Below are 27,984 nucleotides of genomic sequence, written 5' to 3' on the forward strand. Positions count from 1 at the left end.
GTAGGAATTGGCTTCAGAAGGGCTTCTCAGCCAAACCTCTGCTGATGGACAGACAGCCTGGCAGAAGTGATCTCTCTCTCTCTCACACACACACACACAAACACGCACTTGGATAAGCACACAAACTCCCAGATACAAAGAGGAGACCCTTCCCAGATTTCAAAGCCTTTTTGCTCACTTTTTCAGCAGGTTCAGCTCCAGGCACACGTTCAGCAAATGTAAGCTGCATTTGCGCCCCTACTGCCATTCTGTTGGATCAGGGGGTTGGGGGGGGGCAGGGTCCCAGAGTATGTTTCTGTTGTGAAATAGAAATCACATTTAGACCCATATACCGCTTCCCAGTGCTTGACAGCCCTCTCTAAGCAGCCACTTGGCCCCAACAATCTGGGTCCTCATTTTACTCACTCCGGAAAGATGGAAGGCCGTCGACCTTGAGCCGGTCAGGATCGAACTGCTGGCAATGGGCAGAGTCATCTGGTAATACTGCCTTCTAACCCCTGCCCCACCACGGCTCTGGTGGGAAAGAGAAGCATGAAGCTCCAGCAGTGGCTGAGGTGTGTCAGGAGCTCTCAGCATGTGGGTGGGAAGCAAAGGCGCAGAGCAAATGCCCCAAATGAGGAAAGAAACGAAGCACCCCCAAATGGCACACCTGGCCCTGCTTTTGTTGGCCCTCCTGAAAAGGCCTGGCTCCTGGGTACGCAACAGGTTCCTGCGCAGAAGAAGCAAAGGGTTTTAAGCGGAAGTGCTGCAGTGCGAAGCTCGACCGATGCTGGGCCCTCCGTGGTCTCTGCTGAGAGCAGGTGTGGGTGGCAAAATGATGAAGTGCATCAAAGGGACATTTTTGAGCCTCTCGGCTGAAAACAAAGATTCTGCTGGATTGGGAAAAGGTGCAAAAACAGGCAACTTAAGCAAAGCAATATTTTATTATTTGAAAACATGGAGTGAGGGGAGAACCCAAGAGAGGCTTACTGAAGGATTACTAGCGTGGAGAAGATGCTTGGGAGAGGCCCACAAAGAAAAATGGCTGAATGGAGACTCTGGGCAAATATAAAACAATATTTTTTCACCCAACATCTAATAATTTCAGGACTAGAAGCTACAGAGACGATCAGCACCTTGGACAGCTCAAAGGACCAAAGTTGCTCCTGGATCTTGGTGGAGACCAACCATGATTGAAGGATGGCAAACAACAGAAGTTTAGTTTAGAGCAGTGGTTCTTGACCTCTTTCATCACCATGCCCCCCCCCTTAAATACTTTTTGGGGTCATGGACCCCCAAGACTTAACTCAAGATTTAAATCATAACATTTCTTCAAGCCTTCGTGGGACCCCCTGAGATGATATCGTGGCCTCCCCGGGGGTCCGCAGATCACAGGTTGAGAACCACTGGTTTAGAGGACCTCAGAATTTGAACCCGAGCTGGCTGTCTTCTCTTCGGAATTGCTTTCTTCATTTTCCATTTCCCCCATCTGGGCTGCATGTCTGAATAAATCTAGGCCCAGGCAGCCAACAACTGTTATTTTTTTAAAAAAATTCATGTCAATTGGATGTAATGGAATGAGGAGCTGATGTTTTAAATCCCTAGCAAACTTTCCCCCTTGGAAAGTCTGGCCTGAAAGCTGCTTTTTGCAGCTTCTAAATGGAGGGGGTGGGGGAAAGGTCCCTTCCCCCAGCATTTCCCATGGAAGGGGTAGCACTTGTCCAGGGTCCCTCGGCAAGGAGGCTCCTTCGCTCTTGGTGCAGAGTCTTTATCTCCCCTGGCAGATGGAGAGTCAGGAGCACTATGAAAAAGTTATTTATTGCTGTGGCTCACTTTCCTTTTAAAAAACCGAACATTTGACTTGGTTTATTTCAGAGAGAATTACATCAGCTCACCCAGGACAGCCGTGGCATCGCCAGCAGTAGCAAAGAGTTTAATTTTCATCGGGAGCCTGAAATGGCTGCCCAGGGAGCCAGAGTGGTGATTTCACTCCAGGCGGGCAGGTGCCAGGCCTTTGCGGGAGTCGGCCTCAGCAGCCGAGGCGGGCTCATTGCGAGGGGAGAGAAGTGCATAAGCAGCCCGAGACCGGGGACCCCGGAGAAGCCAGGGAAATCTCCGGCAATTAGTCCCGGGAGCGCTTTATTTCCACATCAGAGTCCTTGAACTGCTTAAAAGCAACAAAATGAATGACAAACGAATCAATCCTCTTTTGGGGTTGTTTGAACGCGGAGCATCGGTTCAAGCGCAGCTCACTTGCGAGGGAGGCCTACAACAGCGGCTGCAATTTGGAATAAGCGGAATTACATTATTTTGGAAGATCTCCCTGGATTGCCTCTTTCCAAAGATGATTACAATTTGTAATTTTATTCATAAGCATATGCTCTCCTTTTTCCTTTCCCTGAGCCCCACCGAGTGCAGGGAAACGCGCTCTCTTCCCGTTGCTAGGCGTGTCGATGCCGTAGTCAGCAGGCAGAGGACTTGGAAAGTTCTTCTAAGGATCATGTGGAGCAGAACCGGGACACATTTTTAGAACTTGCCGGCTGGGGTTTTTTTCCCCCGTTATTTTTTTATACGTTGCAGGCAGGAAAGTACTATTTCTTAACAACAACAAAAAAGCCTTTCTCTCTGCAAAGGCCGCCCTGTCCGAGGTTTTTGGAAGCTGCACAAAACCAGTCTCAGTCCAGCCCCAATGGGAACATCCAGCCCAGTCCGTTTATCTGCAGGAACTGCTCAAGTCTGCAAAGATTTCAGTTTTGGTAGCAAAAGCAGGAAGGTAGTCAAAGCTCTGGCAGGGAACCAATTTTCTGAGCGGTGGCAGGAAGCAAATGCTAGAAGGACTAGAAGCAGGGGCCTCGGCAACTTTAAGACCTGTGGACGTCAACTCCCAGAATTCCCCAGCCAGCAAACATAAGGCCAGGAAGCATGGCCGGCTGAGGGAATTCGGAGAGGTGAAGTCCACAAATCTTAATGTTGCCAAGGTTGGAATAGAAGCCCTGGCATAGAAGCCTCCCAGGCTCTCCTTCTGCAGGTGCTGATTTCCGAAGCCCCCAGTCGCTGCCCCAAGCGCAGCCCTCTTCCCTCCTGCTCTGTGGCTGGAGGCACCAGCCGCGCAGCTCTTAGGGAAAGAGCCTGCTCCTCGGGGGTCAGTCTGGGAGGGGGAGGGGGAGGGGGAAGGAGGGGAGGGAGCCTTTTTGTGGGACTCCCAAAGCCCTGCAGGTGCCCCATCCTCCTCAAAATGGGGTTCAGATTGGCCAAGAGACGGACCAAGGCAGACTGGTTCTTCTCACAGAGAGGCTCCAGGGGAGAAATGGCTTCAGTGCCCACGTGCAGAGGTTGGTACCCCATAATAGTCCTGATGCTAATGGGAAGAGGCAGGTGGGTGGAGCTGTGGGACAAAGTGGGTGGAACCATTCCTTGGTTTTTGGATGGGGAAAGAACTTGTGGGGGCTTTTATTGCAGGGTTACCTTTGTATACTTCTAGGCCAGCAAGGCAGGAACCTGGGCAAGGAAGCAGCATGGCTATTGGGGTGAGAATTTGATGCAGAAGGAAAAGAAGGATTTGAGGACTCGGGAGGTCTTCTCCTGGCCTGCACCAGGGGAGGTTGCTGAGCTGCTGCTCATTGGATGTTATCCGTATTTAACCTGCTCACAGCTTTTTGCAAATGGGTCAGTGGATCTTAACGGGCATTTAAGTCATTTAACAATGACTTAAACAAGTGTTGTTTTTTCTGTTGATGTTGAGATTGGGTGGCAGGGCAGACCTGCAGGAAGGACCATGTCTTGCTGTAACCAAACGTTCCTGGTGGATTGGTAGTCTTGCCCAAGATTGGGGGTCTTGTCCCTCCATGTTGCATCCTTGAGGAATTACAGATGACCCAGGAGATGGGGGGAGGGGGCTTTAGGAACAGACTAGGAATTAGGGGAGTGGTAGAGCCGAATCCCAGCACTGGAGGAAGCAGCCTCTTCTGGGCTCAAGCAAAGTCTCCAGTGGGGAGAGGGATCGCTCTGTTTCTTCTTTCGGAGGCAGCAAAGAATCTCCAGAACAAAATCTTCCATCCGAGCAGAGAAGCCTTTTTGCATGATTAGAGCTGAGTGATGGCCAAGGCGGTGTGTGTGTTTGTGTGTGTGTGTGTCTTCTGCATGCTTGCTTGTCGGCTGCTTGCAGGTCTTGCCTTGGAAGTGAATGTCCCGCCCTCCCCCCTCCCTTCTGGGCCTCTGCTGCCTCCTCCCTCCCTCCCTCCCTCCCAGGGTATGGCTTTGGGGAGATTCTGGACAAGGCTCCACTAATTGCAAGAAGGGGGTGTCTTCCATTTCTCCCTCCCTGCCCCCCCTTTCCCTCTAAGAATAACAAGGGGGTGGATTTGACGCATGGCTTCTCAGTGGCCAAGCGATCGCCCAGGACTGCTGTGTCCAGAATCTCGGAGGTCACAGCCGTTATAGCCCAGGATTTGTGGGTCTTTCTGGAGGGGGGATAGATAGACTCTGGGTGAGGGGCTCGTAAGCAGCCAAGGCTGTTTGAGGATGGGGTGGGAAGATGCCCCGTCCCCCCAAGGTCTTCAGGGCCACATCTTAGAATTGTGCTGGGAGGAGAAGCCTACCTTCCCGGATGCAGTTCCAGCTGAGTGGCTGATGCTGCCGGGGTGTGTGTGTGTGTGTTGAGTTGGCTAATCTTGGCAGGTCCTCCAGCAGTGCTGCCTGGGATAAGCTGACCTGCTTGATCGCAGAGCAACGTTTTTAAGAACATTTTGATTCCGACTTTCCAGCTGGAATGGCTCTTCCCCCCTCCCCTCAATTCACTTGGCCTCCAACCTTTGTTTGAGGGCACCACAGTTCGGCTGAGGCGTCCATCTGTGTCTCTGCAGCTTTGACGTGTGAGGAAAGGTTGTGTCAGTTCTCCTTTCTTATTAGTTTGACATGACTTTGAAAATTGCTTTGATCTGGTGAAGGAGGCTTTATTTGCAGGACATAAAGAAAGAAAATGCCTTCCTTCCTTCCTTCCTTCCTTCCTTCCTTCCTTCCTTCCTTCCTTCCCTCCCTCCCTCCCTCCCTCCTCCAAAATCCATCCACTCACCCACCCACCCACCTCCCAATTTTCAGCATGAATCCATTGGTTTATATCCTTTCTTCCTGCCATTTACATTTAAAAAAAGCAAGTCCCCTCTGAGGAGCAACAGAGCTGAAAAAGTAGCCAATATCTTTTGGAAATGCCAATTGATTGATGAATGATATGGAGGCAGAATAAACAGTTTGCTAACATTGTTTCTCCAAAGTTGCTCTTAGTCAGCAAATGGCAGAAGTCAACCTACGCCTGATGTTTTAGCCAGATGCAAATAGTAAAGATTCAGTTTCTCACATGGTGGAATTAATGTGCATTTCCATGTAAGGGATAACAATGAGACTTGGTCCCCCCCCCATCTGTCACACCCCCTACACACACACACACACGCACACACAGACAGAACCTCTGCCTTGATAAACTAACTGCCCGTATATAGACGAATATTGCGCTAAATGGCCTTTTTAATTCTTAAGAATTACTCTACAGTTTCTATCTGGCTCCTCGCCACAAATTAGTGCCGTCCGTGCACAGAAACAACACTTTGAATTGGCTCTGAGTTTTTATCTGCTTGGTCTTTAGATAGTATTTAAGTGGAGATGGAGAAGATTTTAATTAGCTCTTGGGCGCAATGGATTGTAAGCTGAAGAGAAAATCTAACGCCATATTTCTCAAACTTGCCCTGGCTAAGATGTGTGGACTTCAACTCCCAGAATGCCCCTGCCAGCATGCCGGGAGTCGCTCTACCCATCTCAAAAGTAGAGCGACTTTCCTACTTGGCAAACTCTGATCAAGCCCCTTCTGAACTGGCCCCTTTGACCGGACGCTTTGCAAAGTTGAGCTTCCGATGCTGGCTTAATATCTGGATCCCAGATAAAAACAATCATTTGCATCTCAGGGGGGTGGGCTTTGAAAGTCGAGGCTGGGCTAATCTCCTGCTCGGGGGAGGGGGGGGGCTTCAGACCAGATTCTTGGAGGGGAGGGCACTTTGCCTGCCTCCCCTGGATTTCCACCCAGCCTTTCTGGTTTCAATTCCCAGACGTTTTGCTGGCTGGGGAATTCTGGGAGTTGAAGTCCACCTGTTTTAAAGTCGTCGAGGTTGGGACCAACCCTTGTGCAGAAAAGACAGAAGCTAGCAGCATTAGGGGAGACCCAGGGAAGGTTAGGGGGTGTCTCAAGCTGCTTCCACAAAGGAGTGGAGCACCCCCTCCCCCTTTTTGGCTTGGATCGTGGGATCGTTTGACCTGCCATTTGCTTGTGTGAACTCTGGGTAAGATCCACCGACGGTTATGATGGATCCAGGCTTCCCTTCTCCCCCAAGTTGGCTTCTGTTTTTCTTCCTCTTACTTCAGGGGTTTTCTGAATGGATTAGCAGGGAGTTGTTTTTTCTTTCTTTCTTTTTAAAATAACTTTTCTGGATGTGGATGTGGCTGGCCAGATGGCTAGATCCTGCGAGGTGACCTCCCCACTTCATCGGGCCCCTCTTAATTTCCGCTGTGGCATGAGAGACCTGCCTCTAAACAGATTCTCCCAAGACACGCCGTTTAATTTCTGCTTCGTTCAGTGGATCATCTGGAGGTTAATGCAAGTTAACAACCATAAATGGAGGGAGGGGGAGGAGGAGGAGGAGGAGCAATGGAGGGAAAAAAGAAAAATCAACAGAGGCAAATGTGGGGCTGCTCAGAGTCTTAATGCACCAGTTCTCTTCCTCTTCCGCTGGGCGGAGAAGAAGGGGGTTTGGGCAGCTGCAGGGCTTCTTCTGGGGGCTTCCTGACCAGCCTTTCCTGCTTGGCTGTTGGGGAGACAGAACTACCCCTCCTGCAGCCTTGAAGTGGGGGCCACAGGCACCCATAGTTTTTTGATGTTCCCAACGGCATCATTTTCTGACAGGGGTCCCCAGGACTTCAAGCCTGATGAACTGAAGGCTCTATAGGATAGGATGTGTGCAGCAGACCCTTCCTTCCTTCCTTCCTTCCTTCCTTCCTTCCTTCCTTCCTTCCTTCCTTCCTTCCTTCCTTCCAGCTCCTGCCATTTTAAAGCCATCTCATTGGTGGACCATGTCCATCTCTTTGAGTCTAAACCTGCCCCACACCTGGTGACCTTCCCATCAGGAGAAATCCTTGGTGTGCCCACCCCACTGCCTGGCCCAGTGACTGGCTTGCCCTCTGCCTCGAGAGGGTCCGGAAGGGACGGTGGGGGTGGCCAGGGGTCAGTGCTGCCTTAGGCTTAGAGGGGGACATTTTGCGCTGCTTTGAAAAGCACTGAATCAACGGAGACCAAAGGCTGGCAGGTGATGGGCGGGTGGGTGGGAGACTGGGTGGGTGGGAAGCCATCTCAATGCTCCAGCATTCTCTCTGTGCAGGGAGATCCCCTCTGGAATACATGGGGAACACTTGTTTAGCCTGATTCCCTTGGGGGTGGGAGAGATAATGAGCCTGCTTGTGTATCCAGAGCTCTCAATGGGCTAAAGATGCTGAGCGCTGGCACAAGGCCTGGGGAGAAATGCGGCTGGAAAACTAACATTTTCCTGACTGCCAATTAAATAAAATATCACTAGCTTTCCCCACTTCAATGTAGTATTCTATATAATCTTTCTCCAAAACAGGAAAAAAAAATGGCTATTGTTATATAGCCCCATAGATAGGCAGAGAGAGGGAGAGAGCGAGCGAGCGATTGATCGGTTAGTTGATTGATTTAGGAGCGTTCACCTTTGCATCTTATTTCATATTTTGCTTTTCTTCCGCCTTGAAAAGGAGTTTTGCTTTCTTCCTGCCCAAAGAATGCAGAATTGTAATGCAGGCTGAGGTGCAGGTTAGCCGTGACCTTCTGTGCGTTTCTCCTTTTTTCATCACACCTAAAGACTCTCTGGCCTCCAGATGAGGCTCCTGCTCTGCTCAGACCCACTTCTCATCTCCTCTTCCTTTGCTTCCATTGCCAACTAACATCAGGGTTTATTTGTTTTGTAATCATATTTTACTCTCCATTTCATGGTGCTTTCATTGCAGGATATAAGCAAACTGAGTCTGTAGCCCCCATGGGGCTACCTGGATGTTGGCTATTCCTGCGGAATGGAAACTTATGCGAAGCAAAGATGTTCACAGTGCAGCTTTGAACAGATCCATAGATTGTATCTCGCAGAATCTCACCTGGTTTTCTTTTTAACGCAAACTCTCCTAAAAAGCTCTGAAATGTGGAAATGAGCAGCCAAATCCCTTCACTTCCCTCCTTTCTCCTCTCTCCACAAACATTTTGTTGGCCGCGCAGATTCTGCCCGTATTTTCCCACAAGGCATGCCTGTGTTTCTAAAAGTCATAGAGTGAGGAAAAACTCACTTAGCAACAGAAACTTTGGGCTCAATTGTGGTCGTAAGTCGAGGATCACCTGAAAAAGCAGAAAATGGCAAGCGAGCAAACCCTTCTGTTGAGCAGTCAGCTATTGGCTGGAAGGAAGAGCTGCACCAGCAGAAAAGAGGAGCGAAGGTCCCTCTGGGCTGGGTCTTCTGCCTGTATGTGGGACACCCCCCTCCCGTGGGGCATTTGGAGGCTTCCTGGTGCTCCGGAAGACGGGGGTTCTCCATGCTGTGAGGCCCTTTGCGGAAAGCCACCGGGGTGCCCCAGAGCAGACGCTTCCTATGAAGGGGCCTCGGAGCTCTGGTGTGGCTCCCTTGACTTCTTTCCGGCTGGAAAAGGTGGGCCGCAATCTGGCCCCTTCTCCCTTCCTCTGTGTGCAGAGATACCTCAGCCGTCCCGGTTCCCTTTGCCTCAACTGGTTATTAATATTGGTATTTTTAAAAGATTCTGGGCAACAGAATTTGTGCAAAGAGGCTTAAGAGCAGCCCGGGACCTTTGGCGGCTGGATCCCCTTAGTTCTGGTGTGGGGCTGCCCCACACTGAGCCTCCTGGGTCAAAAATGGGGGCGGGGGGGGGAGATTAAAAAAGTTTGCCTTGCAAGCCGCCTCCCCTTCTCTGCAGCCTCCGTCTCTTCTCTGCAGCCTCGGGAGCTGGAAAGCCTCGGGTCTGGCATGATAAATAAGGCTAAGCAACGGGTGAAGAAGAGGGGAAGGGAAGGGCCAGGCCCAGTTTGGGGGAAAGTGCCCGTTGCGTAAGGAAGCAGAGCAAGAAGCATCAAAGGAAAAGGGCTCTTTGTGCAGTTGGATAAAGCCTCCCCGACTTCTGCCTCCCTTCGTTCCTCGTCTTGGCATCTCCAGGCAGCTTCGCCCGTCACCTTCCTAACCAGGGCCGGCTGCGGAGGCCCCTCGTCTGCCGTGTGAGCTGGGAAGGGGGCCATTGCTCTCCCAGCTCTTTGTTAGCTGAAAGAGCCCCTGGATGTAAAGGGGAGAAGCTAATGAGGAGGATTTCCATCAGGTAATTGGCTCTGGCGTCCTGGCTGCTTTGGAAAAGGCCGGGTAGGGATGGGAAAGGCCTCTGCCTTCACCAGGGGTCTCTGCAGCAGGACCCCCGGTTTGCAACACCGGCCAGGAACCGCAAGTGGTGCAGAAGGAGCCCGACAATGCGGCTGGTTCATCAAAGCACTGCAGTCTCCATGCGGAGCAGGCGGGGGATGGGAAGGCTTTGCCTTGTTTCAGGAGCCCCTCCCCCCCCAGCCCAGCCCTCCCTCCTGGCTCCAAGGATGGCTTCCTTCCCTCAAGACTCTCTCTGGCCTCCTGGACGGAGTGGAAGGTCGTCCTGGGGCTGCTTGCCCAGGAAGCCGCCCTTGAGCTGGCCTCTCACTCCAGCTTCCTCCCCACTCATTGCGCTGGAGCCCAACCGGTGGCAAGAGGGATTCCCCCTCCCCCAAACCTTTCTCCCCTCCCCTTCCTGGTGACCCAAGGAGTCTAAGAAGGGCAGCAGGGATGGGGTCCTAACAGGTGGGGTTATTTAAGTGGCCAAGAGGGACCGCGCTAGTCTGGGCTGCCAGCTGTTGCTGGGCTCTTCCCAGATGTTCTGTGGCTTGGCTTCCTTCCCGGGGGAGGAGACAAGGAGAGAGGGACCCTCCTGGGACCTGCCCTCCCCTCCCCAAACTGGCCAGGAGCCCTCCTGAAAGCTCTCCCCAGCCGCCCTGAAGCTGCGCCCCTAGAGGAAGTCCTTGACCGCCTGAAGACCCTCTCCAGCCTTGGCCCGTTAACTGGCAGCGCTTTTGTGAACCCTTCATTCTGCCGTCTCCAAATCAGGTAGCCGGGTGCCTTGCAATGCAGCTTCTGCACCTAGAGGAGTTTGGGTGCCTTCCTTCACTCCTGCTCTCGCTTAACAAGCATGGCGTGACTTCCGAATTCTGCCTGGCGCATGAGTCAACTTCAAGCTGAGCAAATCTGAGATGAAAGTCTCTGAAGCCAGCCGAGCACAATTAGGGACGGAAAGTGTGGTGCTCCTTCCACCAGGAGCTGAATCTGCAAGGAGGATTCTTTGGAGGGAAAAGTGCCTTCCTTCTGCTTTGGAAAGGGGGCTGGGCTCATCTCTCTTCAGTATCTGAGAAGGTTTTGATCTCTGGCTGCGCCCTCTTTTTCTGCTCAGAGCCTCTCCCTTGAGGGGTCCCAGAGGTGCCCCTCCTGATACGTCAGACCAAACCGAATAGGAGAATCCTGGCTTTGAACCCTGATCCCCAAGGACCTGGCCCAGGGACGCTGCTCCTGGGGCGGAGGCCTCCTTGCCGTTGGCTGCTGCGTTCAGGAGAAGCGCTGCGTAACCTTTCTCACAGCCGGATGTGCTGAGGCTTGGAAGAGAAGCGATGGGCACGAGGGAGCCACCAATAGGCTACATCAGGGGTCTCCAGGCAACTTTGTGACCTGTGGACTTCAACTCCCAGAATTCCCTAGCCAGCATGGTTGGGTTCGTACTTAAAGGATCTACCTGACGGGGGGATTCTGGGAGTCGAGGTCCACACGTCTCAAAGTTGCCATGCCTGGAGAGCCCTGTGCCACATGGAACTTGCAGCTCTGCAGCCAGTGGAGGAAGGAGAGACCCCCCTTCCCACCAAGTAGTTGGAGGGGGAGAATCTTCTTAGCCCACCTCCAGAAAACGAAGGGTTTGTGTTCTGCCTTCCAAGCAAAAGTTTCCATATATATTCAATTGTTCAAATCCCAGTAAGGGTATGGCTAGCTGATGAGAGCTAATTAGCTTGAAATAGATCTATACTAGTCTCCCTTTATTTATTTATCAGTACAAATACAACACAAATATATATATATATATATATATATATATATATATATATATATATATATATATATATATATATATATATATATATATATATATATATATATATATATATATATATATATATATATATATATATATATATATTTATTTATTTATTTCCATTTTCATCATCTCCATGCTTCTCGTGGTCAGCTATATCGTCTCCATGACCACCTCTCTCTCTCTCTCTCTGCCCCTCTATTATCCTTCTCTCTAACCAGCTGGGGTGATCCCCAAAGCACCTCGGGGGTGCCAGATGGGACCTCTGCACTAGACCCATCTGAGCTCCTTGCAGCCCTAGGAAGGACCTCTCTAGTTCTGACCCAAAAGCTCCCGGTGCATGCAGGCAGAGGCCCCCAGGGCAAGAAAGGCCTCTGGGCGGCCCACTTCTTCTGCAGCGCAACCAAGCCAAGGATGGGAGAGAAAAACGGCCACATTTCTGGAAGGTCCCCTGTTTACTCAGCCACTCCCCAGTTGGGTTCATTTGTTTGGCTGCCTGGCTTTCCAGAGGAGACAAGCCCACCCGTTGTTTGGGAGGGAGAGTAGGCAGGAAGCAGTGAAAGAGTAATCCAAGTTTTCTCCAAGGGGAATTCGGGGGAGAGTGCCATCTGCCCACTTATCAGCAGCCAGAGGAAATTGCATCTCCCAGTTCTGCAGAATTCTTAGAGACACGTGAATCGCAGGGTAAGGCTGGACCTGCAGGAGGCGGCTAGAGGAAGACCTTGGTGCTTGTGAGGGCAGGGAGCAGGAGGAAGGGTCCCTCCTGGACAGAAACATCCCCTGGCCAAGGTCTCCAAGAGGGAAGAGGCAAGCCAGAGCCTCTGGCTTTCCTCGCAACCACCACCACCACCACCACCGTTTCTCTTCCCAATTGTTCCACCCTGCAAGCTTTTTAAATCAAAGGATAAATCGGCAAGAACCGATGAGTTGGGAGAGGCTGATCTGTGCGTCCTTCCTGGAGCCCAGCTGAGCTGCAAGGGAAGGTCCCCTCAGATCCCCAGGAGGGGTTCCTGTTCCAAGGCCACCCGTGGGGACCAGGGGGAGCTGCATGCCCTGCAGCACAAGAGTCCCGGGGCTCCAGGGTGAGGCCTGGCTGGGGGATTCTGGAAGTTGGCAAGGATGGATGGAGTTAAAGGTCTCCAGAGATTGGTCTCCAGCCACCAGGAAGCTGGAACTGCAGCCTCGGAGACATCCTTCACACGCTGCCTTGTACTGGAAGGCGAGGAGGAGCTGGGGGCCAGCCAGATGTTGCTGAACATCAGCTTCCAGCAGGCCTTGGCAAGGAATGCTGGTTGGACCAGCAGGTCTCCAGCTGCCCTGGCAGGAGAGGGTGCCAGTGTTGCTGGAGTCTGGTTAGGGATTATCCACAATTATGAACTAACTGGGTTTGTGGCCACCCCACAGCAGCCGCTCTTGCTTGGCCTGCCAATCTGGGGATGCTTCTCCTCTTTGTGTTCTTGGAGCCTGTCTCCAGGACCCCCAATCCCCAGCCGCAAGCTGCAAGCAAAGCCCCGAACCCTCGGGCACCTCCGAGTCAGGAGAAGGAAAAGAGTTAATCTCAAGCCAGGTTGGCCAAGAGGATTGTGTGGCTGCCAGAACCATCTTTTGTCCTCCAGAGGTTTGTCACTTCGGGAACCTGGCTCTTGATGCCTCTGCCCCTTCCTAAGAAGTTGCCCCCGTCCCATCTCTGCCCTCCTGGTCCTTCCAAGGGGCGAGCTCAGGAGCCGGCCTTTCTCCCCGTTGGATTATTCCACTCTGCAGTTTCTGTCCTGTGAGTTGTCAAGGAGGTTCCAGAACAGAGGAGCCCGAAGGGGAGGGCCAATTAGAGCTTATTGCACACCTGCTTGATGAGGAAAAGAAGGAAAAGCTCGTTTATTTGGGGAGGGGTTTGGGCTGCTCTCGCATTGTGTTCCAGGGAAAGGAACTTGTTTCATGAGCTTCATGCGCAGCAGCCAGAACATTTCCATTTTCAGGGTTAGCGTGGCACGTCCAATAAAACCACCTCAGTGGCGGTGGTGCTTATTAATGGGCGTATTGATGGCTTTGGAGGGTTGGCCGACGTCCTTCTCCTCTGCTGAGAACAGCATTTCTCACCCTCCCCCCACCCTCCTCCACATCTCCCAGCCACTCGCTTTCCCTCTCATCCCTGCTGCTGGCGCTGCGAACATGAATGCCTGGAGGACGGTGTGTCCAGAAGGGAGGGGGCTGGACCGGCCTGAGCTGCCTTCATGTCCAGCTCATGGGCCTTTGCTCCAGCCAAGAGATTGCACCTGGAATCACCACTCAGAAGGGTGGTGGAATCTCACACTCACATAGATGGGAAGGAGGCGTGAAGAGGGGGCCGAGGGTAGAGTCCGTGCACAGAAGTAAGTGGCTGGTCTCTGCCCCAGAATCCCCGCAGCCTCCTCTGATGCTCCCAAGGGCAGGCGGGCAGGCACCAATCTTGTCACGTGGGGACTGGGAAGGAAGCTTTTGCTTGAGGCTGTTCATGGGTGGCTCTGGTGCGAGATGGGGCTCCAGTCTTTAGTTCACTGGTCGTCAGCAGTGATGGCGGGTGGAGTGGATCGCCAGAGGTGCCGAAGTGGGCCGTGGACAGTAGGGCCTCCCTTCTCTGCTGAATCTCCTCCCAGTCTCAACAGGCAAGGTGAGGAGGCTCTGTCTGAGTGTCCGATTCTTGTTCGGCATGGAGTCCTGCCCCTGGGAGTTTGGACAGGAGCCCCCAGAGGTTCCACCCGTGGCAAAGGTCCACCAGCTTGGAGAAGGCTGTGGTATGACAGGAGGGCAAAGGGACATTGGGAGGTGGCCTACTTTCCTTTCAGGGACCTTGTTGGGTAGTGACCCTGCCCTACCTTGGAGGCCTCTGAAGATCCAGTTCCCTCATCTCCCCTCCAGGGAGGAGGGGTGTCCGCTGGCTGCAGCCAATGCCTCTTTTTGACGGTTGTCTGCATGATTGCCCCACAATCTGTCTCAGGCCGTTTGTGGTGATTTGGACTCGGCGTTGCTCAGCAAGACAGGGATGACTTACGTAGGGGTCAGGCTGTTTGGAGAAGACCAGTTGCCTCCTGTGGAAGTGACTCTGATTGCTGTAAAGTCTCACGTTGTTGGGGCAGAAATCGCAAGGCCTTGGTTGAAGGCTGGAGGTGGGCTTCTCGTTCCACCCATGAAGTGTGCAGGGGTGATGGCAGCACATGAGGGGAGTAGTGGGGAAGGGCCTTTTCAAGTGACAGAGGAGGGAAAAGGGGGAAGGTCCTCTGGTGGCTTGTGGATTCGTCCCAATTGCCCACCAGATTATGCAGAGTTGTAGCTGGCACAAATGCAGCGATGAATAACGGAGGGGCTGCCTTCACGTAGTTTTTAAAAATGTCTCTGTATGCACAGTTAGGCTTGATGACTAGCAGCTTGGATGCACTTGCTTTTTCCTTGAGATGAGAGAGAGAGATCTTCTTCTTGCAGAGTTCATCCAGTAATGATGGGCCATTGAAGCCCAGGGAGAGCAGAAGGGCCCTTGGTCTGCTCTGAGCTTTCTTGCTTTCTCTCTGCAGACGTTTCGTGACCCTAACCAGGGAACATCATCGGTACTGGTGGTGACTGCTACTACTACCGGTAGCACTGATGATGTTCCCTAGTTGGGTCACGAAACATCTGCAAGAAAGCAAGCAAGCTGAGAGCACACCCTCGTTTCAACCCTGAGCTAGAAGGGGCTTGTGTAACTGCTGCAAGGCAGTTCCACCCACCAGAAATCGTAGATGGGAAGACACACTTGAGTAGAGGTGGCGAGAGGAGCCAGTGGACTTGGGCGACCCAAGAGAGCGTGCCAGGCCTCAGGGCACAGAGAAGTAGGTGGGAAGAAGCGGCTTTCAGGGTCACAATCCAGGAGCCCCTCCAACGAAAGTTCTCCCCTTGCTGATTTTAATCCTGGAAGGAGCCCCACTTCTTCTCCGGCCTAACGTGAAGCCCCCCTTCCTTTTCTCTCTTGCCCTTTGCAGGATGAGATGTCGACCTTTTTCCAGTTTGGGGCATCCATCCAACAGGAGGCCACCATCATGCTGAAGTTCATGCAGTACTACGACTGGCACATATTCTCCGTGGTGACCAGCATTTTCCCTGGCTACCGGGACTTCATCAGCTTCGTCAAGTACACCGTGGAGAACAGTTTTGTGGGCTGGGACATGCAGAACGTGGTCACCCTCGACGCGGCCATCGGAGACGCCAAGTCCACCATTCAGCTGAAGAAGATCCACTCTTCGGTCATCCTGCTCTACTGCTCCACGGACGAGGCCACCTACATCCTGGACGAAGCCCGGTCCTTGGGCTTGACGGGCTATGACTTTTTCTGGATTGTCCCCAGCTTGGTCAGTGGGGGCATGGAAACCCCACCCGACAATTTCCCAGCGGGGCTGATTTCAGTGGCCTATGACGGGTGGGACTACACTTTGGACGCTCGCATCCGGGATGGCCTTGGGATTATTACAACGGCCGCTGCATCCATGTTGGAGAAGTATTCCTTCATCCCGGAGGCCAAGACCAGCTGCTACGGGCAGTCGGAGTACGACGAACGGCCCTCCCACATGCTTCACAAGTAAGGCTTCTTTTGTTCTTCCAAGCCCTGGAAAGTAAAACAATCCGCCTTGGAGAGGTCGAGCGATGCTTGTCTGCTCCGTCCGTGGAAGGCCGAAGCCCCCAGCAGTTGCCTCCAGTGGCCCAGTAGGTCAGGCCGGTCTGATATTGGCTGCGGCAAAGAGGAAGGGAACTAAGCTGCCAATTAGGCTGGTTAATTTAGCCAGGAAACATCCTGAAGAATCTGGTGGGTTGCTGACAGCTGGTGGAAGGGAGCTGGGGTGGCTGCAGGCATCTCCTTCTACGCAAGATGAGACCTTGAGCTCATCCTCCACTGGCCAGCAGAGTAAATTCAGGCTGCTTGTCTGCTCTCCATGTGGCCGAAGCGCCCGATTTCATGCGTGAGGCCTTGGGCTGGGAGGAGAGGGCCCTGCAGCCGGTGATGTCACTGGATGCAGAACGGGTGGCCACCCTCGGATAAACGGCTTTGAACCGACCTCGGCTGTCGATTCAGGGTGGGGTGGGGGGCGTTTGTCTCGGTCAGTGCTCGTGCCCTAAACCCTCCCCAGGCCCCAAACTGCCTTTACCAGCAGCTCCGGCTGAGAACATTAAGCCACGCAAGTAGGTACCTGAGCGCAGAGCTCCTTGGCCAGGCTGCCTGGGTGGAGGAGCAAGGAGGAGTGACCTTGGGAGGAGGAGGGTGGCTTAAGAAGGGGGGGGGAGATCCGAGAAGGGTCAGATTAATATTCAGAAGCCATTCCACAGGAATCCTGGAGATGCAGCCTCCAACCTTGGCTGTTGCAACCGGAATACAAATAGGAAGCCGGTTTGGAAAACAGTTCTTACTACGGGGCTGCCTTCATTTCTACATTTCCTCCTTTAATGGCCGGTGGCTTTTCCCCCCTCTTGATTTTGGAGTCTTCTTTGTGGTTGCAGAGGAAGCCCAGAAGTGGCCCATCTCTGCAGCTAGGAAATAAAGGCCGGGGGGGGGGATCATGGTTTGGCGAACGGCTGCCTTCGTGGCATATGGGCTAATGCAGATACCTCTCCCCCCCCCCCCAATCCCTCTCCCCTTTTCCCAGGGGGCTCCTCTCAGCAGCCTCTCGCCTTCGTCTCTGCAGAGTGCTGGATATTGATCACACTTTTCCCAAATGTTGTCCGCTTTGGGCGACCCAAATCATGAATATGGATACAGTCACCCGCAGACTGACTGGCGCTGGTAGTTTTGCAGCCAGGAGGCCAGAGATGCACTTTGGAAGTAAGGGAAATCTGACTCTTTCCTCTGCTCTCCATGGAAGACCTGCGTGTGTCCCCAGCAAAGCCTTGAGCCAAAGGCTTTCGGTCTCCGGCCTCCCTCGGGATTTGCTTCTATTGCCACCTCCTTCTGTTCTAAGGATGGGGAGGGCACCACATCACTCCTTGGCCAACCCCCCCACCCTCCCTGGTGGCCTTCGCCCTCTGGGTCACGTGGCTGTCTTGCCTTGGCCCCCACCCGGAACTTCAGTTTTCCCGTGGGAAGGCCTGCGGGCACACGCGTGTAGACTTGGCTGATGTCTCTAGGTGTCCCAGTCCCTGTGAAGAGGGCCTTTTCCAGGTCCTGGAAAGCCCCCCCCCCCGAGCCCCCCTCCATCCTGGTCTCACTGCTGTCAGTGCAGCGTTTTCCTCTTCCCTTCCCTTGCGAGGGAGAGGGAGGGGGATGCTGAAGGGTGTGCCTGTCATTCCTGGGATGCCGCCGCCTCTGTTAACTGTTACCAGCCTGCACGGCCCTCTACACACCCCAAGCCCCTCCTTCCAGCGGAAGACTATCCTGCTTGCCCCTTGACCTGTCTCAGACAGCCCCCTGCAGCCTGAAAGCAGAGGAAGGCAGAGAGGGAGCCCAGAGGCAACAGCCAAGAGACGGGGCTGGGTGGACTTCTCTGCTCCCTTGTGGCTTGGCTGCGGGCTTAAGGCCCAAGCGACTGAGCCCTACATCATCTAAGAGCTTCCAAAGACTTGATGGAAAAGCAATTGGGAAGGGGAGGAAGGTGTGAGTGAAGGGCAGGAAAATGGAAGGGGAAGAGCCGTTGAGGGAGCAGGAGGGACGGGGCGGCTGGAAGGAGGGTGAGTCTTGCAGTGTAGAGCAGGTCAACTTGCCATGACCAACTCACTGCAGGCCCAGAGTGACACTAAGATCAAGGAAAGGGTGGGACAGGAACCGCATGGAAACAGTTTGCGGCAGAAAGTGAGAGTTTTCCAATTTCCTACTCTAACCTGTTGGGATTTTCTGGTGTCCCACATCCAGCTTAAATTATTCTGGAAGCACCAGGACCTGTCTGTATGTGTCTGTCTCTCTGAGCCCGTGCTGTCTTTCTGTTTCCAAGGCGGATGGAAGGGCAAAGGGGGCCCTGATTGGAAGATCCTGCTTCCTCCTGCCTGAGGTTTCAAAGCCGGAACCAGGGACCCCTCCTCAGGCCCCCAGTTCTCGAGTGTTGCTCCAGAACGCTCCTTCCTCCTGACCTTTGGCTTAGATACCCTTTGCGTTGATCGGATCTGACGTTACCAGCATTCCACCCATTGAAAAGCCAAGAAGTGGAGGCCAACAAGGCTGCATGTCAGAAGGGGGCCAAACTGACGTGCTAAGCTGAAGCCGTCCATTAGGGCAAAGGGGCCCTCGGCCATTCCCTGCAGAAGGGGAAGCTGTGGCTCCTTCCCTCGATTAGAAGGTTGCGCTGAGGCCTGGAGGGTTGAAAGGACGGACTAAAATTAGGGAGCATTGTAATGGGTGTGTGTGTGTGTGGAATTGAGACCAGATGGGGGGTCAAGAAGGAGAGAGAATGAGACCAGTTGCTTGGCCTTCCTTCCCAGTTCACCCCAGTGCTTTAATCCCTCCCTTCCTTTGGGGGGAAGGAGGAGGAGGAGGAGCAGAAACGTGGGCCATGACTTCATCTTCTTCTCAGTCATGAATCTGCTTGGTGGAAACGTGTCTGCTTTGCTGCCTATTAGTCACGAGAGCCGTAGATATTTTCCAGCAGGAGGGGTGGCAATCTCTCCCGAGTTGGCAGGGGGAGAACCTGAGAGGGAGATGACTGGTCCTCTTCCAAAGGTCTCTGATTGCCCTTTATGAGATGCCAGCTGGGCATCTGCAGCAACCTGGGAAGGGGTCGGCCTATTCCAGATGGAGAGGGACCCCTCCTGAGCTGCCCTCCCAGCGGGCAGGGACCAAAAAGGGCAGCCTTGTGGAGAGGAGGGGAGATTTCTTCTTAGACTCCCACCATCAAAACCCCGGGGACGGTGCCAGCTTAACAGGCCATCATTCCTCTTTCTTGTGCCTTCCTAAAGGGAGGGTGATGGGGAGCCCCAGTGGGCACGGATGCCCCCCCCTCTGGGTTGGACTGCTTGCTTCATCGGCTCAGTGTTGTCCCACCTCCCTTTCCACTTGGCAAGGGCTCAGGGTGTAACGCAATGGTTAGACGTTAAAAGCGTGAATTAAAGTGATGATTGAAACCAATTGAGGGTTAAAGGCCTGATGCGTCTTTGCAGAGCGAAGGGGGAAGGAGCAGGCAGCTCCTGTGCAGTGTGTGTGTGTGTGTGTGTGTTTGTGATCCTGGGAGCAAAGCAGCAGAGGCTCTTGCAGGTGTGAGGCAGGTGTAAGACCCACTGCAGACTTTTCGAGGCAGGCATTATGGGATCCACCTGCTCTTTGGCTGCTTGCCAGCCATCTCTGCTGCATTCTGCGCCGGTCGTTGCTTCTGGGGCCTCCCCAGTTGCAGTGACCAAGATGGCATCAGGCAGTCAAGCAAGCCCAGTTCATGGCCCACTCCTCTTGACCCAGCCTGCCTCCTCCTTTCCCCTTGCCCTCCTCCTGCGTGTTTCAGGAGGCTGCCGAGTGGTGGAATCCCTCTGAGACCACGTTCAGCACCTCCAGCGTCAGGGAGTTGTTTCCACGTGGTATTTTTTACTTGCTTCTTAACCGCCGTTGCAGTGTTTGTGAGTGTGGTCGTTGTGCCCTCTGCACCAGGGCGTATTGCACACGCAGGCAGCCGTGATGGGGTGTGGACTGCCCTGCCAGCGCTGGGCTTCCAGGTGGCTGCTCCCAAAGGGAGCTTCCACTGAAACGGCCTCATTCCCACACAGTCCCAGTTCTGGGTTTATCTTGTTGTTGCGTATTTTATCCCTTGGGATGATCATTTTTCACCAGGTTTCGTGGCCAAGGGGGTCCCCACGCATCTGCAAGCCAGGCCGGACCCTCAAATTGGGCCGGATGTGCAAGCAGCCCTCTGCATCCCAGGTAAGGGTCAAGCCGGACGGCTGGGCTCCTGGCTGGTTTCCAGCCACCAAACTGGCCGGGCTGGAGAGGCCCCATTTCCCCCACTATTTCCATAGCTGGCCACAAGGTGTCCCCCTTGCGTTGCCCATCCGCCTCTGAAACAAACCCCCTTCTACTAATTGCATTTATCAGCAAGGTGAGCAGGTTTTTTTAAAACCCATTCCGTCCACCTGCCTGATGTCCCTCTCCGAGGTAGGCTGACCGGGTCTGTTTGGCCAACTCTCCCCCACTCTCTCCCGCTGCAGCCCTCCCAGGGAACCCAGCAGCCTCAGGCCAAGACAGCTGCCCACCGGCTCCCAGTAGCTTTGTTTTCCTCTTTAAGGATGTGTTTCAAAGGGAAAATCGGCCACTTCTTAAAGTCCATTCAAAAGTGGACGCCCATTTGCCAGTCCCACCTGCAAATGCCAGGGGTCAGACATAAGATGGGGGTGCGGAGTTCCTTGGGATCTCGGCCCAAGGAATCTGAGGCCCCTTCGGGACTCCAGACAGCGAAGGGATAATCAGTGCAGAATGGCTGGTCGTCTAAGGACAAGTGCAGAGGGCCCAGCGGCCTTTCCTTCATGGGCGCCTCTTCCTGTCTCCCAGCTCCTTCAGGGCATCGGCTGCCCCTTGCCGGTCCCTTCTAGGTCCACCCTTGGATGGGAAGCAAATGGCACTCTCTGAATGGGACTCATTGCCAGGCATCCATAGGGTGGATCGGATCCCTGTTCCTAAAACACGGGTTTTTCGCAACAAAGGGAGGATTTATAGCATATGTTTCATCAGAGTTAATCCAGTGACTGAATTAGCTTGCTCATTAACTGCTGGACAGCTCATTAATTTCTCTTTGAACATTTCCTTCCTTTCAAGGTTTATGATGAACGTGACTTGGAAAGGCAGAGACTTATCCTTCACCACAGATGGCTACCAAGCCCAACCGCGGCTCGTCGTCACCGTCCTCAATGAGAGCCGGGCCTGGGAGAAGGTAACCGGCGGCCCCTGTGGGAGGGCTGGGCCAGCAGAGAGAGGAGGGGGGTTGCTTTGCAGAGCCAGCACTTCCACTCAGGCAATGAGGGTGTGTGTGTGTGTTTGTGAGTGCAGCCGCCTTCAGAGTTTGCTTCTTTGCTCCAGGGCTGCCTTTTCCCTCCCAGGGACCATCGGTGGGGCAAATGCTTGGATTAAAAGGTGGAGTTATACCTCTCCTTCTTGGGAGAGGCAGACCCTCCATTTGGACAGCCAAGGTGGCCCGAAATGGACCCATGAGGGTCTCAGAGAGGAAAAGCTGCAGAATCTGGGATCCCACAGAGCTGCTGGGAGGCAGAGTCCCCAGTGCTGACCCAGGGAGAGTGAGCCTGGACCTCCATCAACCAGCCGTGCAGAGGACTCCTGAAGCCCCCTGGTTCAGTGGTGGCAGGTGGGCTTGGCCTGCAGCTTGGAGACCCTTGTTTCCAAAGAGCTCAGAGGGTACAGGGCTTCCCCTGCCTCCCACCTGGGGGAAATCTTGACTAATCAGATCAGATGGGGCTGGATTGGTTTAGGGAGGCTGGCCCTAACCCCGAAAAAGAGCTTTAAAAAGGGGGTGCCAATTGATGCAGGCCTGTTTCCCTGCCTGGATGCAGCTGCAGAATCGGTGTAAATAGAAAGCCCATGGATCTCACCCTAGGGGGGAAAAGCAGGCTCTCTGGAGGCTTCTTCGTCTTTCCATTTGCGTAGGATTGTCAAAGTTTTCAAACTGGAGCTGTCTTGAAATTGGGGGCTTTCCCGTGTAGGTGAAGAACACCTGGTCTGGCGTAAAGTAACATCAGGCCTACAGGGTAGACCGTCAGTGCTATTCTTGTTGTAAAGCTACAGTAAGAGAATCTTACATCGCCGAATGAACCTCCCCCTGCCTGCCTTTCTCTTCCCATGAACTGAGGAGGGGCTTCTCTGAGATATTTGCTCATGTTGCTTTCATGGCCTAGACTCAGCCCCACCCCCCCTCCTCTGACCAGAGAGGCTGTTCTTCCTTCCTTCCTGCAAGGCCATTCCCTCCATCCTCTGCTCCCTTCTTACTTTCTGACGACTTCACCTGATTTTCTTCCAGTGGAGCAGAAAAAGGGGGCACAGTGAAAAACAACAGCAACACCTACCTATAGATACAATATTTGCAAAGATCATTTTTAAAGGGACCTCCCCTCCCCCCGCCCACCCCAAATGGTCTTTCTGCAGCAGGAAGCAACCACTTGTAGCTATCGTGTGCTTTCGTGGAAAAATAATGAAAATAAATGCCTCGTGTGGTTTAATAGAGGAACACATTGTCTGGCTTTTTTGCCTATTAAAGCAGTGCATTGACTAAACCTTGCCATTTGATTATGATTAATAATTATCTTAATGCTGGAGCTAGTGGAAATGTTACCTAGTTGTTTGAAGTGTGTGTTGGATTATTCTGAAGTTCCATAATAGGGAAGGCTCCTGCTGTAGCCCCAATCCATTTCAGGCTTCTGTTCCTGAATGTGTGGCATTTGTGCGTGTGTACTTGAACACTGCAAACTGGAGGCCTGAAGGCACCACCTGGGTGAGAGTTTCTGTCTGGGCAGTCAAACAAGCAGACTCCAATTGTGGTCTGAGGCTGCTGGATTTAAAGCCGAGAGCCTTTTGTCCTGGAATTCCTGGTCGATAGGCGAGCACTTCGGTGTCTCAGAGAATCCCTCCCTGCAGCCCGGCTGCCAGTGCCCCCGTCCTCTGTAGCACAGAAAGCAGCCCTCTCTTTTTCTGGGCGGGATTGGTCTCTGCAAACAGGAGGGGGGCAGGCAGGGTCGCTTCCGTCCCCTTCTCCCCCAGTGGTTCTTTGCCCAACTTCGCCCTGTCTTCTCGCCCCACGGAAGAGCCATTGGGCCAGCATCCTCCAAAGTCAGAGCACAGGAATTCAGAGGAATGGCAATTCTTGGCGCTATTGAGCTGAAGCGGGGGGGGGGGGTAAGGAAAGGGGGTCGGAGGGGGGCACAGCCTGGCCACATACACCCGACTGACCTAGAAGGTGGGGTCTCATGAATGAAGAGGGGATTATCCCGGCATCAGAAACAAGGAAACGAATCTCTGGATGGACCTTTAGGGCAGCCCAAACTCTCCAGCTAAAACAAACTCTCTTGCAAGGAAAAAAAGGTTTAAAAATGGGTCCGTACAAAGCATCAAGGGCAAGGATCATAAAATACAGATCCTAAAGAAATCCCAGGATCCTAAGGGAGCTTCTGTTTTCTCCCTGGAAGTGGGGCTGCTGCTCACCTGTGCCCCCCTGCCTGTATTGGCTCAGGTGGGCGAGTGGGAGAACCAGACGCTGACCCACAAATACTCGGTGTGGCCCCGCTTCAACTCCTTCAATGACAGCGACCCAGACCACAACCACCTCAGCATCGTCACCCTGGAGGAGGCTCCCTTCGTCATCGTGGAGGACATGGACCCCCTGACGGAGACCTGTGTGAAGAACACTGTGCCCTGCCGGAAATTCGTCGTCATCAAGTAAGCCCCTCACCCTCCCTGAACCCAAAATCTCAGCCCCCACCCCATTTCCCCAAGGGCTGCAAAGGTCGGGGAGGGTCTTGAGGTGGGGGCCCAGATTGCGCATTCACCCCCTTGCCCTTTATTTAGATGTGGGGGTGGATGACCCCCCCCCACACCCCTTAGAAGGTGAAGGCTCCTTCCAAGGACGCCGGGCTCTCCATGGGAGGTCCAGGGCCTCCTCGGCAGGCGTTGAAAGGGGCTTCTCCCATTTCCTCTTGATTTCCTGGTGGCCTCAAGATCAGGTTCTTAAGACCTGTCAAAGTTGATCAAGAGTTGCCTCCCATCTGGGTTTGCAATGAAAGCTGTTACGATACCTGTTCTCCTGTGCGCTGCTTGGAGAATCCAGGCATGGGGTTAACTTTGTCCATTAGCCTAGAGACTGAGTTATGAAATTGTTGACCAAGCTTCCTCTGACTGAAAGAGTTCAGTTTTTTAACTCAGCCCAGCTTGAAGAGACATACAATTTTTCTCTCTAGCATAATAGACAAATTAACTCTTTCAACTGTAAGTATTTCCTTTGTAGGTTTTTTTCCTTTACTCTAGGTGACTACGGAATTGAAGGGCAGGCAGTTCCATTCCGACGGCCTGCTTTGCTGGGCCGTTCGTTTTTTCCAGCACAATTCTGGCACTCCTGAAGACTAAATCGGCCTAAACGGGTAGTGGTTGACCTCATCCCCTACCGACAGCTGCAATGAAGAGCTGGTTCGCCACTCTTGCTTCGGCCATGCTGGGCGCGATCTGCTGATTAAGCGAGATCAGTCCCTACCACCTTAAATTCGCTTTGCTGCTGAGCCTCACTGTTCAGGCGAGTTCGGCTTTCCTGGCAGGCGCGATTCGCTACAAGTAGCGCAATCGCTGTCCTGCTCACAGAGCAGTGGTTAATGCCTCGGCCGCGGCCGCCGCAAGTGAGAGTTTCGAGACGGCCATTGCCCTCGTCAAAATTGCAACGGTGGCCGTTTTGGAAGCCCTTTTTGAAAGTCCGGGCCATTGCGAAAGGACAAAAAGGGCGGTCGATCTGTTCGCGCCCAGACGTGTGACGTCAGATCACCCGAGGGCGGTACTAATGGTAGCCTGACGCTGACTGCTATTGCGCATGAGGACTCGTTCGGTGCAGCAGCGACTCGCGTTTCTTGACCTGTGCTCTCCTTTGCGAAGCCCGATTGTGGAACAAACCTTCGTTTCTCAAATCGGCTGATTATTCTGAGTGAGCTCATATTCTAACGATGGCTGATCGCATTCGAAGTCAGAGACTAATAGCGCTAGCTGTACTTTCCCAGCTTCTGGGAAAAATGATTTCGTGCATAGACCTTGTCCCCTGGGCGCGTTTCCATGCTCGTCCCCTCCAGTGGTTCCTTCTCTCATTCCAGAGAGCTCACACCAGCCACTCTCAGATCAAGGTGCGAATCTCACCCAAGGTGTCCACATCGCTCCACTGGTGGAAGTCCTCCAATCTGAGCCAGGGGTCCCTCTTCAAGGAGCAGGACCGGATTGTGGTAACAACCAATGCGAGCCTGTATGGATGGGGGGAGCACTCACTCAACCAGGTAGCCCAGGGGCGTTGGAATCCACAGGAGCTCAGAAACAGCATCAACTGGCTGGAGCTGCGTGCCATCCGGTTGGCACTTCTCGACTTTCAGGACTTGGTCAGGGCGAGTCACGTGCTGGTCCTCACCGACAACGTGGCCTCCAAGGCGTATGTCAACTGCCAGGGAGGCACACGATCCAAGTCACTGATGTTGGAAGCGGAAAGGCTCCACTGTTGGGTGGAGAGACATCGCCTATCAATATGGGCGGAGCATATATCGGGGACTGCAAATGTCCAAGCAGACTGGCTGAGCAGGGAAACGGAGGATCAGTCAGAGTGGCATCTATCCCCGGCTCTGTTCCAGGAGCTATCCCGCAGATTCGGCCACCCAAACCTCTTCGCGCAATCCCACAACACTCACCTCCCGCACTTCTTTGTGAGATTCCAGGTGCCGGGAGTGGAGGGCATTGACGCATTACGCAGCCCATGGCCCCCGGGCCTGCTCTATGCGTTTCCACCACTCCCAATAATTCCGCATGTCATTCGGAAGATACCGGCGGAACGGGAGGAGGTCCTGCTAGTCGCTCCGATGTGGCCGTGGCGTCCTTGTTACGCCGACCTGCTGAATCTGTCCATATCTCGCCCTTGGAGAATTCTGGATGATCAGATATCCCTCTCACAGGGGGCGCTATATCATCCAAGCCCCCAAGTTTTACAGTTAGCCGTGTGGCACTTGAGAGGGATATCTTGATGAAAAAAAGCTTTCTCTCAAGGTCATCAAAATGATCCAGGCAGCTCGGCATAAATTCTCTGTCTACGACGAGAATTTATGAGGCCACATGGAGGGCCTTCTGTGGGTGGGCCCGCAGAGCCAATGTTAACCCTGTCTTGGCTTTAGTGCCTCAAGTACTTGAGTTTTTGCAGATGGGTATGGATAAAGGACTTACTCCCAATACTCTACACCGCCAGGTTGCAGTTCTATCGATGGTCATTGTCGGCGGCCACAGACGCTCCCTGGCTCAACATTCGCTGGTACGGTCCTTTCTCAAAGGGGCATCAAACCTTAATCCCCCGGTCATCCATCGCTATCCCACGCGGGACTTGACAGTGGGACTTCAGGCTCTCACCTCAAAGCCCTTCGAGCCTCTCTGCACAGTTAGTCTCAGATGGTTGAGTCTTAAAACTGTTTCCTCGTAGCCATTACTTCAGCTTGTAGGATATCGGAGCTGGCAGCCCTGTCGGTCCGCGAGGAACTCTGTATTTTCCACCCAAACAGGGTGGTCCTTTGCCTGGACCCAACATTTAAGGTAAATTCGTGGTTTCATCGGGCGCAGGAGATCATTCTCCCGGACTTCTGTCCGTGACCTTCACACCCGAGAGAGAAACAATGGCACCGATTTGACGTTCGCAGGGCACTCCGTCGTTATGTGAAACGAACCGCTTCATTTAGAAGGTCGGAAGCCTTATTCGTTTCCTTTCAGCCATCAGCCATGGGCCAGAAGGTGTCCTCTATCGTACGTTGGCTGAAAGCATGCATTGCTCTTGCCTACGAGACACAGTCTACACCTGTACCCAGGCGCATCACTCCTCATTCCACCAGGAGTGCAGCCACCTCGGCAGCCTGGGCCACTGAAGCCTCGGTAGAGGAGATTTGTAGGGCGGCGACCGTCGCCCTTTGTCAGACATTAAAAGTTAGACGTGTTTGCCTCAGCTGAGGCCTCATTGGGTGGCGGGTCCTTCAGACCCCTATCGGCATCTCAGACCCCTGACCAGCCTGGCTCCTGCCCTTGAGCGCCATTGCTTTGGCATGTCCCATGCTTGGATTCTCCCAGCAGCGCACAGTAAGACCGTTGACTTACCTGAACGGTCCTTCCATGTGCGCTGTGAGGAGAATCCACCCCACCTTCGCTTCAGCTGCTCCAGGGAGCTTCGGGACTGGTATTTCCGGTCTGCCCTGTTCGGCGTTTGACTTGAGGATCGGACTGTTTCAATTCTGGACTATTTCTATTATATTATGACCTGCCGGCAAAATCTACATCTCTTAGTTTGTGCTGAGCCTTCGTACAAAACGGAACTCTTCCAGTCAGAGGAGGGGTGGTCAACAATTTCTTAACTCAGTCTCTAGGCTAATGGACAAAGTTAACCCCATGCTTGGATTCTCCTCACAGCGCACATAGAAGGACCGTTCAGGTAAGTCAACAGTCACTTTCTTCCTCCCTTCTTCCTCCTCCTCGGCCCTCTTTAAAGCTAAAGAAAGGGAGGGAGGGGGGGAAGGAAGGAAGGAAAGATGGATCTTTGTGCTCGTCTCCTCAGCAACATCACCAAAGAAGGGAAGAACCTGAAGAAATGTTGCAAAGGCTTCTGCATCGACATCCTGAAGAAGCTCTCCAGGACCATCAAGTTCACCTACGACCTCTATCTTGTCATCAACGGGAAGCACGGGAAGAAAATCAATAACGAGTGGAATGGAATGATTGGGGAGGTAGGTTCTGCAGCTGGCAGAGATGGCTCAGCTCGGCCTGTTCCTCTGCCTGGGCTGGAGCTTCCCCTTCCCCTCTTCTCCTTTTGCCCACAGGTGGTCAAGAAGCAAGCCGTGATGGCTGTTGGGTCCCTCACCATCAATGGGGAGCGCTCGGAGGTGGTGGATTTTTCGGTGCCCTTTGTGGAAACGGGGATCAGCGTCATGGTCTCGCGGAGTAATGGCACCGTTTCTCCATCTGCTTTCTTAGGTGAGCTTCCATCCCTCCCTCCCTCCCTTCCTCCCTCCCTCCCTTTGCAGAGTTGGGCCCACTGCCTTCTGACGTGGCTGGCTGCCCTGGCCATTCTCCTGGGGGCCAAAGTGAAGCTT

General features: G+C 53.4%; 1 protein-coding gene across 1 annotated transcript in view; it reads left to right on the forward strand.

Moving 5' to 3' along the window:
- GRIN2A (glutamate ionotropic receptor NMDA type subunit 2A) overlaps positions 1–27,984 on the forward strand; it is a 53,626-nt gene that overhangs the window by 15,705 nt on the left and 9,937 nt on the right. The window contains exons 4-8 of the mRNA XM_081965548.1: positions 15,219–15,811; positions 20,945–21,059; positions 23,364–23,569; positions 27,450–27,618; positions 27,712–27,865. Coding sequence (XP_081821674.1) covers positions 15,219–15,811; positions 20,945–21,059; positions 23,364–23,569; positions 27,450–27,618; positions 27,712–27,865 — 1,237 coding nt within the window. The remainder of the gene's footprint in view (positions 1–15,218; positions 15,812–20,944; positions 21,060–23,363; positions 23,570–27,449; positions 27,619–27,711; positions 27,866–27,984) is intronic.

The sequence above is a fragment of the Natrix helvetica genome, assembly GCF_964273705.1.
Source record: "Natrix helvetica genome assembly, chromosome: 13".
NCBI lineage: Eukaryota > Metazoa > Chordata > Lepidosauria > Squamata > Natricidae > Natrix > Natrix helvetica.